Source organism: Chrysemys picta, chromosome 2 (genome assembly GCF_011386835.1).
Source record: "Chrysemys picta bellii isolate R12L10 chromosome 2, ASM1138683v2, whole genome shotgun sequence".
NCBI classification, from domain to species: Eukaryota; Metazoa; Chordata; order Testudines; family Emydidae; genus Chrysemys; species Chrysemys picta.
In genome coordinates, this window is record NC_088792.1 from 94,309,815 (window position 1) to 94,326,197 (window position 16,383).

Consider the following 16,383-nt stretch of genomic DNA (forward strand, 5'->3'; position numbering starts at 1 on the left):
CTCTGGGAGTGTGATGCCACGCTAGGTTGTGAGACAGTCGCAGATGTGGCTGTGGGAATGGGAAAAAGGGAGTGAATTCCTCAGAAAGATAAATGTAGTTGTGAACAAAGAACATAGTCTTTCTCTGTGAACAAGACCATGCACAGCACTTATCACATGCGCACTCAGGACAAGGTCGAATTCTCGGCCTTCGCATTCAGTGCCTGGGGTCTTGCACTGCAGATCTGAGAAGCGGGGCAGGACACCGGAATTTGTGTAGCAGGCAGACATGGTAAGCCGTAGACTTGTGGCAGCTTAAAACTTTAATAGTAGCACTGGCCTCCTTTCACATTGAAAGCAATGCCAGTCCCTGCTGCCAGCAATCCGGCAAGCAGGAACTCTGCCCCGTCCCACCCCCTCGCGGCTGTCCCCGGGAAAGATCCCTGTATGCTGCCCCTCTCCCGCCTCCACCGCGTGGCTGCAAACCAGCGGTTACAGTTCTGTAAAGGAACGGGCAAGCAGTCCCAACACTAACATTCCCCTACCTAATTCAAAGCAGGTCACCATGAGCGACATCACCCTGATGAGGATCTCAGACACTGAGAAAGAAAGAATGCTTCGGGAAAGCCTCCAAAGACCAGGGCCGTATGCCGCCCTGCTCTGCAGGGCAATGATCCCTGAGTACTTGATTGTCTCGTGGCGCGGAAATGTTTCATACTACGGAGGACCCAATAAGGCCTCTCTCCCCAGGAACCTGATGTAAAGGCTTTCCAATTACCTCCAGGAGAGCTTCCTCGAGATGTCCCAGGAGGATTTCTGCTCTATCCCCGGACATATAGACCGCATTTTACTGTAGCTGCACTGGCAGGGACTAAACAGTAGAGCGGCTTGGGCAGAACAATCATGCTAAACCGGACATTATTAGATTTTTTTTCAATAGTTGCACTGCCCAGGACTGAAACGTTAAGCACCTAGGGCAAACTAATCATGAGAAACCCATTGTTGTTACTCTTAATATTCCTGTTCTGTTAAAAATAAATGTTTAGATGTTTAAAACACTTACTGGCTGATCCTTCCCCAGATTCTGTGTCCGGGTTAGCGGCTGGGGACGGTTGGTAGGGGATCTCTGTAAGGGTGATGAAGAGATCCTGGCTGTCGGGGAAATCAGCGTTGCAAGCGCTATCGACTGCCTCGTCCTCCTCATCTCCTTCCTCATCTTCCCTGTCCGCTAACATGTCCGAGGAACCGGCCGTGGACAATATCCCATCCTCTGAGTCCACGGTCAGTGGTGGGGTAGTGGTGGCGGCCGCACCTAGGATGGAATGCAGTGCCTCGTAGAAACGGGATGTCTGGGGATGGGATCCGGAGCGTCCGTTTGCCTCTTTGGTCTTCTGGTAGCCTTGTCTCAGCTCCTTGGTTTTCACGCGGCACTGCGTTGCATCCCGGCTGTATCCTCTCTCTGACATGTCTTTAGAGATCTTCTCGTAGATCTTTGCATTCCGTCTTTTGGATCGCAGCTCGGAAAGCACGGACTCATCGCCCCACACAGCGATCAGATCCAAGACTTCCCGATCAGTCCATGCTGGGGCCCTCTTTCTATTCTGAGATTGCACGGCCATCACTGCTGGAGAGCTCTGCATCATTGCCAGTGCTGCTGAGCTCGCCACGATGTCCAAACAAGAAATGAGATTCAAACTGGCTAGACAGGAAAAGGAATTCAAATTTTCCCGGGGCTTTTCCTGTGTGGCTGGTCAGAGCATCCGAGCTTGGACTGCTGTCCAGAGCGTCAACAGAGTGGTGCACTGTGGGATAGCTCCCGGAGCTAATAGCGTCGATTTCCATCCACACCTAGCCTAATTCGACATGGCCATGTCGAATTTAGCGCTACTCCCCTCGTTGGGGAGGAGTACAGAAGTCGAATTTAAGAGACCTCTATGTCGAACTAAATAGCTTCGCGGTGTGGACGGGTGCAGGGTTAATTCGATGTAACGGCGCTAACTTCGACATAAACGCCTAGTGTAGACCAGGCCTAGGAGTTGCAGTCAGATAGCTATTTCAGTTTTGTTTTTTTAAAAGACCCATAAATGAAATAGTTATACAAGTACAAATAGCATCTGTAGACCAGGCCAAAGTCACTTTTGAAAGTTTCAGAGTAACAGCCGTGTTAGTCTGTATCCGCAAAAAGAAGAACAGGAGTACTTGTGGCACCTTAGAGACTAACAAATGTATTAGAGCATAAGCTTTCGTGGACTACAGCATCCGAAGAAGTGGGCTGTAGTCCACGAAAGCTTATGCTCTAATACATTTGTTAGTCTCTAAGGTGCCACAAGTACTCCTGTTTTACTTTTGAAAGTGGGGCTTTTGTCTTTGAAAGTTTTACCCTACCAGGTTTCACCTGCCCTTCCCACCATCTCAAACAGTCAACTAAGGGCACAGGACTTTACATATGTGATACTCTCGCTTATTCCTCCATGAATTTATCTAGTTCTTTTTTGAACCCTGTTATAGTCTTGGCCTTCACAACATCCTCTGGCAAAGAGTTCCACAGTTTGACGGTGCATTGTCTGAAGAAATACTTCCTTTTATTTGTTTTAAATCTGCTGCCTATTAATTTCATTTGGTGACCCCTAATTCTTGTGTTATGAGAAGGAGTAAATAACACTTCCTTATTTACTTTCTCTACACCAGTCATGATTTTATAGACCTCAATCATCTCTCTCCTTCGTTGTCTCTTTTCCAAGCTGAAAAGTCCCCGTTTTATTAACCTATAATTTCTATAATAATATCTGTAATATAATCTACAATATGTATTATATTCTCCATACTCACTTGGTTGCATGAAATAATTTGATACTTGAAACTCAAAACTTAAGAAAATAAAGAGGCAACAAGAACTTTAAGTAGCGGTTAAAAAGGAAGGCACGACAATCTAAAATTTAAAAAGTTGATACAAATCACCCTTCAGGCTTCTGCCACAGCGGGGGGAAGGAGCATTATTATAACACTGAAATCACTCAATGGAACTTAGTTAACCATAATGAATCAATAAATGGGACCCTTCTGGGACACACATTTTATCTTATGCTTTAGCCACTATCTACCATTTACAGTAATTTGATACGTACTAGTAAAAGGGGCTTTACAAATTAACAACTTTACAATAAAAACTATTGAGATCCTAATTATCCTTGCATCCTTCCCCTGAGGTGCCTTCCCTATGAATAACTCTGTGGACAAAATTCCTTTCCCCATTTCAAACTATAGACTGTGACCAGTGCAAATGTTCACAGCTGTAAGCAATAGGTTGTTTAAAAACATGTGATGGCTGCCACAACTCCCTCTGTGAAATCGCTTCAGTAGAGTTACATAATTCATGACTGCAGAGAAGACTTTGGCAGACAACACATCAAAAGTGTCATGCAAATACTACAACGCACACTGCACAGAAGACATTCCTCTACCAACAAAAGAGTTATTTTCTTTGAAATGACAGATGGGTTAGCAAGTAACTTCACTGTTCTCTCCCAAGAATCCCTTAATGTCAAGATTCCTCAGGAGCCTTGCTATTAAGTGCTGTATGAAGAATCTCTATACTTGGACCAACATTTACAAGACAGCATTATTTAATGTATGTAGAGTACTTTGTGATAGACAACAAGTAGAAGCTATCTTAGTTTTTATTTATTTATTTATTTATAACCATGAAAGAGGAGATAAAAGGCTCCTCTCCTCTCTCCAGAATCAATCTATTTCCCAGGCTATTCTAGTGCAACAGTTTGCTAGTCTAGCTGCAAATATTTACCTGGTGGGGATCATTGTTTTTTTCGATTATTTTTATCCCAACCCAACTCCAGAATCAGTTTTATTGTATTCAAATATAACTTTTATTGGACTTACAGTTCTGAAAACCAAATGTGTTGCGGGAGTGGAGGCGGGTTTAACCACCGCTTACAAGGACATTGCCCAAAATCTATATTCTATAGTAGGAGCAAAATTTTGTATCACTGTTTGGTTCATTTTAGCTTTTGGCCTCTCTGGCCTTGCCTTCACTGATGTCTTTAGGCATGTGTTAGCTCACACATGTAACAAACCTAATATAAACAATGCAAACTGTAGTTTTAACATGTTTTAACTTGTCGAGGTCAACTTTCATCCCCCTTCCCCAAGGGTCTATACCAACCAGCTCACATATAAAAACTACAACTGTCTTGTATATGCTATAATTTTAACACCTTGGTTAACATGTTAGGAAAAAGGTGTCTTTTAAACCCAGGTAAGAGCCTGGGTTAATTGTGCAGTGAAGACATACCCTCGATTGGATAGATATAGCATCCACAAATGGGTTTCCACTCAGGCCTACGTTGAACTACATCTCTCTTCTACAGTTCAGCATGAGCTCGTTTGTATCACTTTTGCCCTTGTTGTCTTTGTTCTTGGGATAGACTAGGGACTTCGGTTTCCCTGGCTGACACCATTCAGCACAGAAAGCAAAGGAAAGCCTAAACACCACTCTCCTGTTAAGTAATTTTGAAGCCTATCCCAGGGAAACAACAGACGCCACACATCTGGTTAAGAAAAGACATCACAAAAACAGGAAAACATAGTTCACTGTTGATCTGTACATCTGTCGGAAAATAAAATCTCAAGATGGTGAATACAGCATTCTGTTAATTATGAACACTGCTACTGCTAACAAATCTTTTGGTGTTTAAGACATTTTTGGTTATTGTAATGCAGGAAAGGCTTATTCTCCCTCATTCCCATTAATACAAGCTCCACACATCACTGTCACATAACTGGGACTATAGATACAGAGGTTTAGTACTTTGGCGACTGGGACTCAGGGGACCTGGATCTTCAATCCTCTGCTTTGCTACAAACTTCCTATGAGACACTGAGCAAGTCTGTACCTCAGTGCCTCATACGTAAAATGAGGACAAAAAGTACTTCACTCTTCACAGGGGTCTCACATTAGGGGAGACACTCAGATACTACAGTAATGGAGGCAATATGTGTAACTGAGATAGATATTTGAAGGAACAGAGTACATTTCCTCTTGCCCAGAGGTTCTCAAACTGGGGGTCGGGAACCCTGAGGGGTTTGCGAGATTATTTCATGGCGGGTCATGAGCTGTCAGCCTCCACCCCAAACTCCGCTTTGCCTCCAGCATTTATAATCGTGTTGAATATATTTAAAAGTGTTTTTAATTTAAGGGGGGGTGGTTGCACTCAGAGACTTGCTATGTGAAAGGGATCACCAGTACGAAAGTTTGAAAACCACTGCTCTTGCCTTTCATTTTGACCTGTAAGTCAGCCAGCTTCCCATACCCCGCCGAAAAATGCACTCTCCACTTCTTTATCTCTGCTTCATTAGAAATGAGCATCACCCCCAGATCATCTGCATTAGGGTGATAAAGAAGAAACCAAATCTCATCCCTCTTTCCAGAAGCCAAACATATTACCAAAACAAAACACTCAAAACACAGAAGGATGAACTCCTTGCTCCAAATCTTGATCTCCTATCAGACCACAAAATGCCCTCACTGGCTTCTCAAGCACCCTGCTGCCATGTACCTAAGGGATGATAGGGAAAACATTTATAATACCCAAGTAAGATATACCTGAGTGAGTTATAGCACTAGTCTCCCTATTACGTAAGTATGCACTACAGAATTATACTGTAGTTACAAATGCTACTTTAATAAATTACAAAGTGGTGAGGAAATAGCTCCCAATTACAAATTGGGGGGGAGGGATAGCTCAGTGGTCTGAGCATTGGCTTGCTAAACCCAGGGTTGTGAGTTCAATCCTTGAAGGGGCCATTTAGGGATCTGGGGCAAAAATCTGTCTGGAGATTAGTCCTGCTTTGAGCAGGGGGTTGGACTAGATGACCTCCTGAGGTTCCTTACAACCAGGGCCGGCTCCAGGCACCAGCCGACCAAGCACATGCTTGGGGTGGTGGTGGGGGGCGCTCAGGGTTTTTGGTTTTTTGGGGGGGGGGGTTCGCTGGGGCGGGTTGTTTTTGTTTTGGCGGCTGGGGGCACTGGGGGGGGATTCGGCAGTGGTGCTCGGGGGGGGGGTGTGGCGGTGCAGTGGGGCACTCCGCGCGTGGGGGGGGGGGGTGTTCGGCAGCGCGGCTCGGCGGTGGGGGTGCTTGGCGGCGCAGCGCTCAGTTTGTGTGGCGGCGGGGGGGTTCAGCAGTGCGGCGCTCGGTGTGTGTGGCAGCGAGGGGGTTCGGCAGCGGGGGGGGTGTTCGGCGGCGGGGATCGGCAACGCGGCGCTCTGCGGGGGGGGGGGGTGTTGGCGGCACAGCGTTCAGCAGCACTCCTGGGGGGGGGGTGTTCAGCTGCACGGCGGTTCGCGGGGGGCTGAGGGGTTCGGCGGCATGGCGCTTTGCGGGGGCCTGGGGGTGTTCGGCAGGGATGTTCAGTGGTGCGGCGCTCCGCGGGGGGCTGGGGGTGTTCAGCGGGGGGTTCGGTGGCGCGGCGCTCCGTGGAGTGGTGGGGGGTGGGGGCACGGTGCTGAGGGTGTGTGTTATGGCAGCGCTATGGAGGGCGGCACTCTTTTTTTTTTGCTTGGGGCAGCAAAAAAGTTAGAGCCGGCCCTGCTTACAACCCTGATATTCTATGAAAATTCATCTCTTCACATCTCCACTGTACTGGGCAATATGCCTCTGAACATTGTATGTAACAATGATGCAACTGAGGACTGTGTGGCCAGAAATTCTGGTAATTTACAATGGGAAAAGGGCCTGTGTGTGATAGTGTAAGGGATTAAAAACACTAATTTAAAAAAAAATTGTTATTCTCTTTAGTAATATGATTCCAAAAGTCCTGGAGAGAGGTTGTAATTGAATTATAAAGTGCTTCTGGATGTTCCAGCTGGTCAGAATGTGAATGAGACACCTTGTAGTTAATTCAGCCACACATATATCCCCAGGAATCTCATCACTATGCAAAAACTCTTCTCTTAAATACAGTAGATGCTTAACTTTTAAAGGAGGCTCCTGCTGCTTCTAAAAGAGAACCGTTCCAGTGTGTCTGTGTCCAGCAGCTTCTAGTTATGTCCATCCCTTATCTTAAAGTGCAGTGTCATCACCTGATATGTTGCAAATGCGAGGGTTATGCTGCAAGTTTTCAGTGGGAATTGTGGTGCCAACAAACTCTCAGCCATCAATTTTGCCTTCGTTCTTCTGAAAAATTAATTTGTGTGTGCTGCTGTAAGATTTCTTGTGTAGTGGTGTTATGCTGACAGGAGAGAGCTCTCCAGTCGACATAATGAAACCAGCTCAACGAGCGGCAGTAGCTACGTCGGCATGAGACAGCACTGTGCACACAAGTGCTTATGGTGGCAAAACTTATGTCGCTCGGGGGGGGGGGGGGGGGGGTTCACACCCCGAGAGACAAAAATTTTGCCAACATAAGTGCTAGTGTAGACATGGCCTTAAAAAGCATCCCTGGGTATTGCCTATGCTGCTGATTGTGAAGGAAGGCCATTAGTATGGAAGCAATGCTCTATCAGGGACAGAAAGGGACACTTTTACGAGTGAGGGCTCCCTCCCAGGCCCACTATTGTAATAGCACAACAGGGTTTGCATACATATGATTCTTTCTAGGATATAAGGCTGAAGAACAAGAGCCTTCAGCACTGCACCACGTACACTATTAAGTACTATTTAGTAGCAGAAGTATCCTATTACCGCACATCCTGCTAAGTTAATTATTACAGCGTTTGATTATAGCTTGTTGCAGGGTGGTCATCCCGCTCCTGTCCTGAAGGACTTAAAACCAGCCCTGGGAGAGGGCTGTGGCTGGGGAAAGGCTGATTGGGGAAGCAGCCACAGCTGAGGCCATGCCCCAATCAGGCCACAACTGGCCCTATAAAAGGGCTGTGAGCCAGGAGCTCAGAAGGGACAGACTCTCTCTCTAGCTTTTGAGAGGGAAGGACCTGGCTGCCTGGGAGCTGAGCAGGGAACCTGAGGTGGAGCAGTACTGGGGGAGGGCAGAGGGAGCTGGGGAGCTCCAGCCTAGCTAAGCCATAGGCCGCAGGCCGAGTTAAGTGCCCACAAGGGTACTAGGGCTGCAGACGGGCGGCCCAGGAATAGACGGAGGCAGCTGGTCCAAGCCCTCTTGCTGATGAGTGGTTTACAGACTGCAGTCTGCCCCAGTGAGTGGGGGGCTAGATGGAGATTGGCAGTAGCCATTGAGGTAAGGTGGGGATAGGGGGTTGGGGGCTCACCTGGGACAGGAGACCCAGAGCAAGGGGGGTACTATGGAGGACAGAACCCCTGGGCAAAGGGCACCAGGATCTGAGAAGGACATGGGAACAGTGGCAGGCGAGACACTGGCCTGCAGAGGGCGCTCCGGGCTGGAAAGAGCTAATTCCCAAGACGACCAGCAGGAGGCGCTGCACCGGTGAGTCTTCGCTCCACCACATAGCTCATTAATTTTAAATGCCATGCTGTTTTACTGCAGCCCACCTCTATTACTGTTGCCCCCTACTCCATTAACTTCTGCCTCCTCTCCCCATTTAACATAGTAGACAAAGGGGTTATTTTTGTCAGTGAAGAGGTCCCAGCCATGCACCACTGGAAGTTAGTTCACAGCCAATCAGAATGTGGTTAGAAAATCTGCAGCCAGACCCTAATAAAATTTAATACTTGTCTGTAATGTTATTCTTATCCCGAATGGCTCTCTGCCACCACAACTCTTCTAGCTCTAACCACTACAGCCCCACTAGAAGAAAGGAAATAATATTTTCCATCATCCATTCTAATTGAACAGTGATTGATTCCTGATGTTAACTAGACTGTACATTCATGCACTGAATTATATCTTGCATATTAAAGTATCTGGACCACTCTTTCCAAAAGGTTTTGTTGTACCATGGTTGTGTTCCGGAAAAAAAGAAAAGAAAAAGGCTTTCCATTATTCTTACAAAATAATTGTTGCACTAAGTGAAAGAGACATACAATTTCCTTATGAGTGCCACTAACAATCCCTTCTCGTATTTAAACGACAAGTGTTTATTTTCAGTATATATGCTGTTTATTGCATTTCATTAAGGTTGGACAATGAAACTACACTGGCCAGTTTCCACTTTATCATCAATTTCATTTTCTGTTGTGTAAAATAAAAAAAGTTCACTGAATTGAAAAAAAAAATCACTTAAATCATTAAAACATTTATAATCTGTGTTTAATATCTAAGGGCCAGACTTGGGATGATGTAAATTGAAATAGTGCCAGTGACTTCAGTGCGTTGGTTTTAATGGAGCTGTGCCAACTTATACTGACTAAGGATTTGACCCTAAATTGGTGACCTAAAATTACTTAAGAATCCCCTTGGAAAAATATCTCAATTGTCACTTTGATTGTGAAGAAGTACAATACAGCAACTCCAGACATCTCAGAAAGAGAGAAAATCCATTGACGTTATATTCTACCACTTTTCTCAGCAATACTAGCCAAAAAATAAAGAAGTAGCACACTCCCAAAACTCAGGAGACTACTGTGAAAAGTTTAGCTTGTTGACTAGGAAGTCAAGGCTTAGAGAAGGCATTAATATAAAGCAATACATATGGTTCCTGTAATGTGCTTCATTACATTGTCAGTAAGAAAACCTCACTTGATAGTGTTCCTGTCACTTTTTCCAATTTTTGAAATATGTGAAACTAAATATTTTTTTCAGGGTAGCATCCGTGTTAGTCTGTATCCTCAAAAAAAAACAGGAGTACTTGTGGCACCTTAGAGACTAACAAATTTATTAGAGCATAAGCTTTCGTGGGCTACAACATCCGAAGAAGTGGGTTGTAGCCCACAAAAGCTTATGCTCTAATAAATTTGTTAGTCTCTAAGGTGCCACAAGTACTCCTGTTTTTTTTTAAATATTTTTTCTTCAGGTTTCCTACTCATATGATTACAAATGTAAAATATTTTATATCTGGATTAACCTCAAGAAGTAAAAAGGGATTCTCCAAGTTTATACCAGTGTAACCAAGAGCTGAATCTGTCTCCCTATTTAAAACAAAATAATCTATTTATCAATCTGATTAGTAATAATGCAAACACACACTGGTAGCTTGTCAATGACAGTTTTGGAGAGCTTTGTAATGCCAGTGGTTTACCAAGTTAGGAAGGAAGATTTCACTTGTCTTCTACAGTGAAGTATTTAAGAAAAAAAAACAAAAAACCCTCACACATGACAATGAGAGATAGGTAACATTATCTGCTAAGCAAAAGTATTCAAACAATTTTCCATCCTTTTTTCCATATTTGGGGCCATATTCTGATGTGTTCATTGGTGTTGCAGATTTGCTTTGATGTATCTAGCCAGTGATACACATTCCTTCTTTTATTTGAGTGTAATAAAAATTATATTATCAAAATGATATTTCACACATTGTACCTATCACCTGTGCACATTCCCAGTGCTGCTCACGACTGCTTAGTTTAAGACCCACTCATACCAAAATGTGAGAGATCAGATATTTCCCGTTACTACATTTTAGAGAAGAGTGAAGCGATCTAAATCTTTTTTCACTTTTGGGACACAATGTTTAGAAGCGAAAACAACAACAACAAAACAGTAAAACCCACCAGAGCATGAAAACTTGAGGGTTCAAATTCGCAAACCCTGACTGGCCAGAAACTCCCACAGACTTCAGTGGGAGTTTTGTATGTAGAGGACTTGCAGGATCAGCCCTACATTTGATTGTGCACTGTGGGATGCTTTCATTGAACGGCCATCTAACTCTTCCAAGAAAAGCATAAACTTAACCGACACCAAAAGTGGTCAAGTGCACAGATCTGAAAAAAACTACAGAGAATTTTTTCTGTAATCTTTGTCAGTCATGATTGATTGATTGATATCAATAGCACTCAAAATTTGCTTGGTGTTTTCCAAACACAGAAGGCAGCACAGTCCCTGCAACAAATTGTTTAAGATCAAGTCAGTTACATTCCTGGCAACAAGATGGTCTTGTACTTTTAAAATACTACCTTGTCTTGCAAGAAAGAAATGTGTTTGGTGGGATTTTAATTCTTGTTTCATTTATATAACCTCAGGGTTATTCAATGAAACTCACCCTGTCAGGTAGGTGGAGTTTTTAGAGCTTTCGGAGGCAGTGTGGTCTAGTGGATCAGAAAATGGATGGTAATTCAGGAGAACTAATTTCTATTCCTGTCTCAGTCACTGTGTGACCTTAAGTAAGTCATTTCACTTCTCTGTGCTCCTTTCCTTTCCCACCCTTTGTCTGTCTTGTCTATTTACATTGCAAGCATTTTGGGGCAGGAAGTATTTTACACAGCACATAGTGCAATGCAGCCTCTAAAAATCAGGCTGCTAGTGCTTTGACCAATTTTGCAGTACCTTTTTTGTTGCAAATGCCAACAGACACTTGCCCGATAGCCCTATACTCCAATGGGACTAAAAATAGTGTGAAACAGATCACAGGGAATGCAGAAGTTAGGACCCCCGTTCAGCAGAACATTTTCAGCATGTACTTACATTTCCTTCATTTCAATACAACGTAAAGAATATACTGAAGTGTTTGGATGCATCAGGACTTAGGTGCATTTGGGGAAAAACTTTCAAGGGCTTTCTTTTGTATGAAATACTATTTACTGAAATAATAATTATCTGCTTTTCACCCTGTGATATTCTATACAGGTAACAACCTGTATGATTCATCTAGTATGGCCCACATATAATATATTATGAAAAAGGCCACTTTTAATATTACTAATATGTATGATAAACAATGCCACTCACGTAATATTTACATATAAGTTACTTAAGTTTTGTTCCACATACATTTCCACAAAAGGTTTTCCCGCCATAAGTTTAATGTCTCTCTCTAAATACTGCTTTAAAAACAGTTTGTTACTGCACCCCTTCAGCTCCCTCCTACCACACCCTCAAACGTATGACGTATTTTCCTCCCAGTATATGTATTTGAGATATTTACTCAAAGTCCCCTTGTTGAACAGGACACTGCCTATATGGCATCTGCGTAGAACTGCAAAATTCTCCTGTTTGTACAGTATATTACCATTCAGGTATCCAGACTTCAAAGCTCACTGCAGCTATTTATGATGGAAATATTTTGCATTCACCTCATGGTTTTTCATCTGTAGATCTCAAAGCACTTTGCATCAGGATTTAAGCATCCTTATTATAATTTTACAGATAGAAAAACTGAGGCACAGCGAAGTTAAACGGGTCACACAAAGAGAAAAAATGCCTCTTTTAAACACCTGCTAAAAAACAAACAGCCAAATGTATCAAAACACCAAACCGAGCAATACAGCAAGAAGGTTTGCACTATTTATATGAATCCATACTGTTAAACATACAGGTGCATCTAAGTAAACATGTGTACACACTTTAACATATATATCTATATTAGTACATAGAAATAGGCACTTACTTGATCAATTTCCATCAACTTGGGGAAGGCACCTGGCCATTCTATAGCCACCTTCACTGTATCAGCAGGAGGCGGCATTGTAAATGCCGCTGTTCTTCAAAGCCAGTAAAACTGGACACTAAATATTGCAGAGTCTCTCTTTCATTCACACCTGCAGGGAGGGAAAGAAAAATACAGCACAGTTCAGCCAGAATTCTAACGCTGCTTTCATTTCCTATGTATTGCCTGGCTCAGCAGGTGCATGAAAATATGTCTGTGTCAGAGAGACTGCGAATATACATATACCAAAAGCATAAACATAGAACAATGCTACCGCACACTGTACAGCTAGCCAGCCTGTTAGAAAGATGGCTGAAGCACTGGAATGTACTGTGAATAATAGTCATGCATTGGACAGTTTTAAATAGAGAAACTATTTTTAAATGTTATTAAATACGGTTAGTGAAAAGCCACAAACTACAAGGAGGCTGAACATTACATTTCACTTCTGGAGACCCAAGGAGCCTGATTAAATTTCTGTTAAAGCTTGCACTCAGCTCTCCAGAAAGAGAGATTGCCCAGGAAGTTATGGCCAGGAAACACTGTTTCTCTTAACTATAGCAATGATCTTCTATGTGTTCACAAATAGATCACTGTGCTATAGCAACCAGGATGTCAGGAGGAAGGCAGAATGCACAGCATTTTTTACACACACACACACACACACACACACACACACACACACACACACATCCCCCTCTCTCTCTCACCTAACAGATTCGGAGAAACCCGTGCACAGAAACTCCGTTCTACAATACAAAGTCAGAGCTTGAATTTCTTAGCATGTATGAATATTTATAGCATACATTTATAGCATATGTAACACTGCTCTACAGCCAAAATGCTTCTGAAATAAATGTAGTCAAACTTTACTAATTCTGGGTCATTGAGAACGAAAATGATGCTTAAAATTGTTGATTGGCTCTAGTTTTCAAGATATGCTATTGGGTCAGTATATACAACCCTTGACTTGGGAATGGCGGAGGATAAGTGAGTTATAAAGGGAAGGGATCTCAATTTAAAGCAGAAATGACTAAAATACATCTTTGTCTGGATCTATGAATAAATCTACAACTGGGTTTGGACAGTACTTGCTTTTTAGGCAAAACAATGAATGATGCAATCTGAAGCTGGTATTGCGTCATACATGATATGAATTGCATCATGTTATTCCTAGAAGTCATGGATGATGCAATCATAACAAAACTTACATCACTCTGCTGAACAAATTGCCCTATAGCAGCTCTAGAAATCATACAGTGTCGTGCTCTCTTATTTGTCAGTGTTTAATTTTGCAAAGGGACACATTTCTGTTTAGCCAAAGTGAGCAGAGATGCCTCGTACTTGTGTGAACAGTGCAGATAACTTCTGCTATGTTTGTGGTGAAGTGACTTTTGCATCACAAAAGCGCAGTATAACCACTATGGTTAAGAAAGCCTATCACCTTTATTTTGGCTGCAAAATTGGAGATCAGGACAAGAGGTGGGCCCCACACGTATGCTGCAACACTTGTGCAACAAATCTTCGCCAGTGGTTGAACAGGAAAAGGAAATCTATGCCTTTTGCAGTGCTAATGATTTGGAGAGAGACAACAGATCATACCAGCAATTGTTACTTCTGCATGGTGCCTCCAGTTGGGAAAGGTGTGTCAAAGAAGAAAAAGTGGACTGTGCATTATCCAAACATTCCATCAGCTATACGCCCAGTACCCCACGGAGATGGACTGACGGTTCCTGATGCACCAGAATCATTCTCCCTTGAGTCAGACGAGGAAGAGGAAAAGGATGAAACTTCTGGTCCTGAACCATCAATGTCACCGGACCCACATTTTCTCCCATCCTCCTCCTCTGAACCACACCTCATAACACAAGGTGAACTGAATGACCTTGTCAGGGATTTGGAACTACCCAGAGTAAGGCAGAGCTGTTGGGCTCCAGACTACAGCAGAGGAATCTCCTGGCAGGTGATGTTAGGGTTTCCATGTTCCATGACCGTTAAAAGGATCTTGTCCCATTCTTCTTCATGGAAGGTGATCTTGTAGCCTGCAAAAACATCGATGGTGTGATGGCAGCCCTCAACATTGTTCACGATCCAGATGAGTGGAGACTGTTCATTGATTCATCGAAGACGAGTCTTAAAACTGTTTTACTGCATAATGACTATCTTTTTCCATCAATTCCAGTTGGTCATGCAGTCCATATGAAGGAAACCTATGACAACATGAAACAACTTTTGAGGTGCATAACTATGACCAACATCAGTGGCAGCTTTGTGGCAATTTGAAGGTTGTTGCTCTCTTGCTTGATCTGCAGACTGGATACACAAAGTACTGCTGTTTTTGCTGCGAATGGGATAGTCGTGCAAGAGATTCCCACTACATCAAGAAAGATTGGCCACTCTGACAGTCATTGGAGCCTGGGAGGAAAAGTGTTCAGCATCCACCACTTGTTGAATCAAGGAAGATTTTGTTACCACCCTTACACATCAAGCTGGGTCTGATGAAGAACTTTGTCAAGGTCATTGATAAACCACAAGCAGCTTTCAAGTACCTCCGTGGAAAATTTCCAAGGTTAAGTGAAGCTAAGATAAAGGAAGGTGTCTTTGGTGGTCCTCAGATTTGTGAACTTCTTCGAGATGATGCATTTGACCATGCACTGTGTGGCAAGGAAAAGACGGCACGGAAAGCCTTCCAGTTAGTGGCAATACATTTTCTCGGAAACAACAAGGCAGACAACTACAGGTTGTTGGTGGAAAACCTCCTCAAGGCATACAAAAGCTTTGGTTGCAACATGTCACTAAAGATACATTTTTTGCACTCTCATCTAGATTTTTTTCCACCGAACTGCGGAGCAGTGAGCGACGAGCACGGCGAGCGATTTCACCAGGACACTGCAACAATGGAGAAACGCTATCAGGGCAAATGGAGCCCATCAATGCTTGCAGACTATTGCTGGACAGCGACAAGAGGTGCTCCATTTAATGAATACAAGAGACAAGCCAAGAAGTGCCGAGTAGACACTGAATAGGACTAAACTATGTACATAATAGTTTTTTGCCTTTTGTTTCATAATACATTTTATTTATATAACCCTTTTGCTGATTTTTAAAGTGTTACATAAACAGGACAGGTGAAATATCATGTAAAGCAACCATAAACACATGAAAAGACCTAGGTTTACAATTTATGATTAAAACTCTACTATCTACACAATATACATAGACATAAAATGTAAAAACTTAAATATCTTAGAAACAGTGGCCAATCAGTTGTTTTAATTGTCATATTTGAATTCAGCACATCCAAATACATAATAAATAGCACATTTTATCTCTGAAGCAGACGACTTCTCAAAAATTGTAGACCAGTATTATCAGACAGTTATATATGGTGTTGCTGCTGTGGAAAAGAATTAATATCAATAGGCTTTACAGCTAATGGCGTGAGATGTGAGTTCTGAGGGGAGGAGAACCCAACTATCAGTTGATATAGATTCTAAGCTTTATTTCTCGTTTAATTTTTTCCTTAGATGTAGTAGCAAAGATCATCTTCAAGAAAGTGAACTGACACAGAATTGTTTTCCTGAGTCTGCTGAAAGCAGCTTCAATGCCTCTACCACAGCTTAGTGGTCGCAGATCAGGGACCGGCAGTAACCAAATCTTTTTTCCATAACCTGCATCCTTCACCCCATCCCCTTGTATGTGACATTCACACTTGTCTGTCAAGTATATCATTTAGATTGTAATCTCCAAGTCTTCTATATGTACTCAGTGAAGAGCCTTACACTCTTGTTGCTGCTATAAAATACATTATAAACAATACGCTTTCCAAAAAGGACCTAAAAATGGAGGGCGGTCCCCTGGAAGGACAGCACTGCCCCACCCTCCTTCACAATAGAAAGGAGAGGTGCATACATGTATAGAGACAGATACACACAGT

The 16,383-nt window shown here is 43.1% G+C and overlaps 1 protein-coding gene across 3 annotated transcripts in view; it reads right to left on the reverse strand.

Moving 5' to 3' along the window:
• The window catches only part of ELMO1 (engulfment and cell motility 1), a 471,086-nt gene that overhangs the window by 376,815 nt on the left and 77,888 nt on the right, over positions 1-16,383 (reverse strand). For 2 of the 3 annotated variants that reach the window (XM_005287366.4, XM_065587209.1), the window contains one exon: positions 12,408-12,558. In XM_005287366.4, coding sequence (XP_005287423.1) covers positions 12,408-12,485 — 78 coding nt within the window. In that variant the 5' untranslated portion in view covers positions 12,486-12,558. Of the gene's footprint in view, positions 1-12,407; positions 12,559-12,885; positions 12,962-16,383 lie in introns of those variants that run through there. The other variant, XM_042860355.2, reaches the window with a different exon arrangement.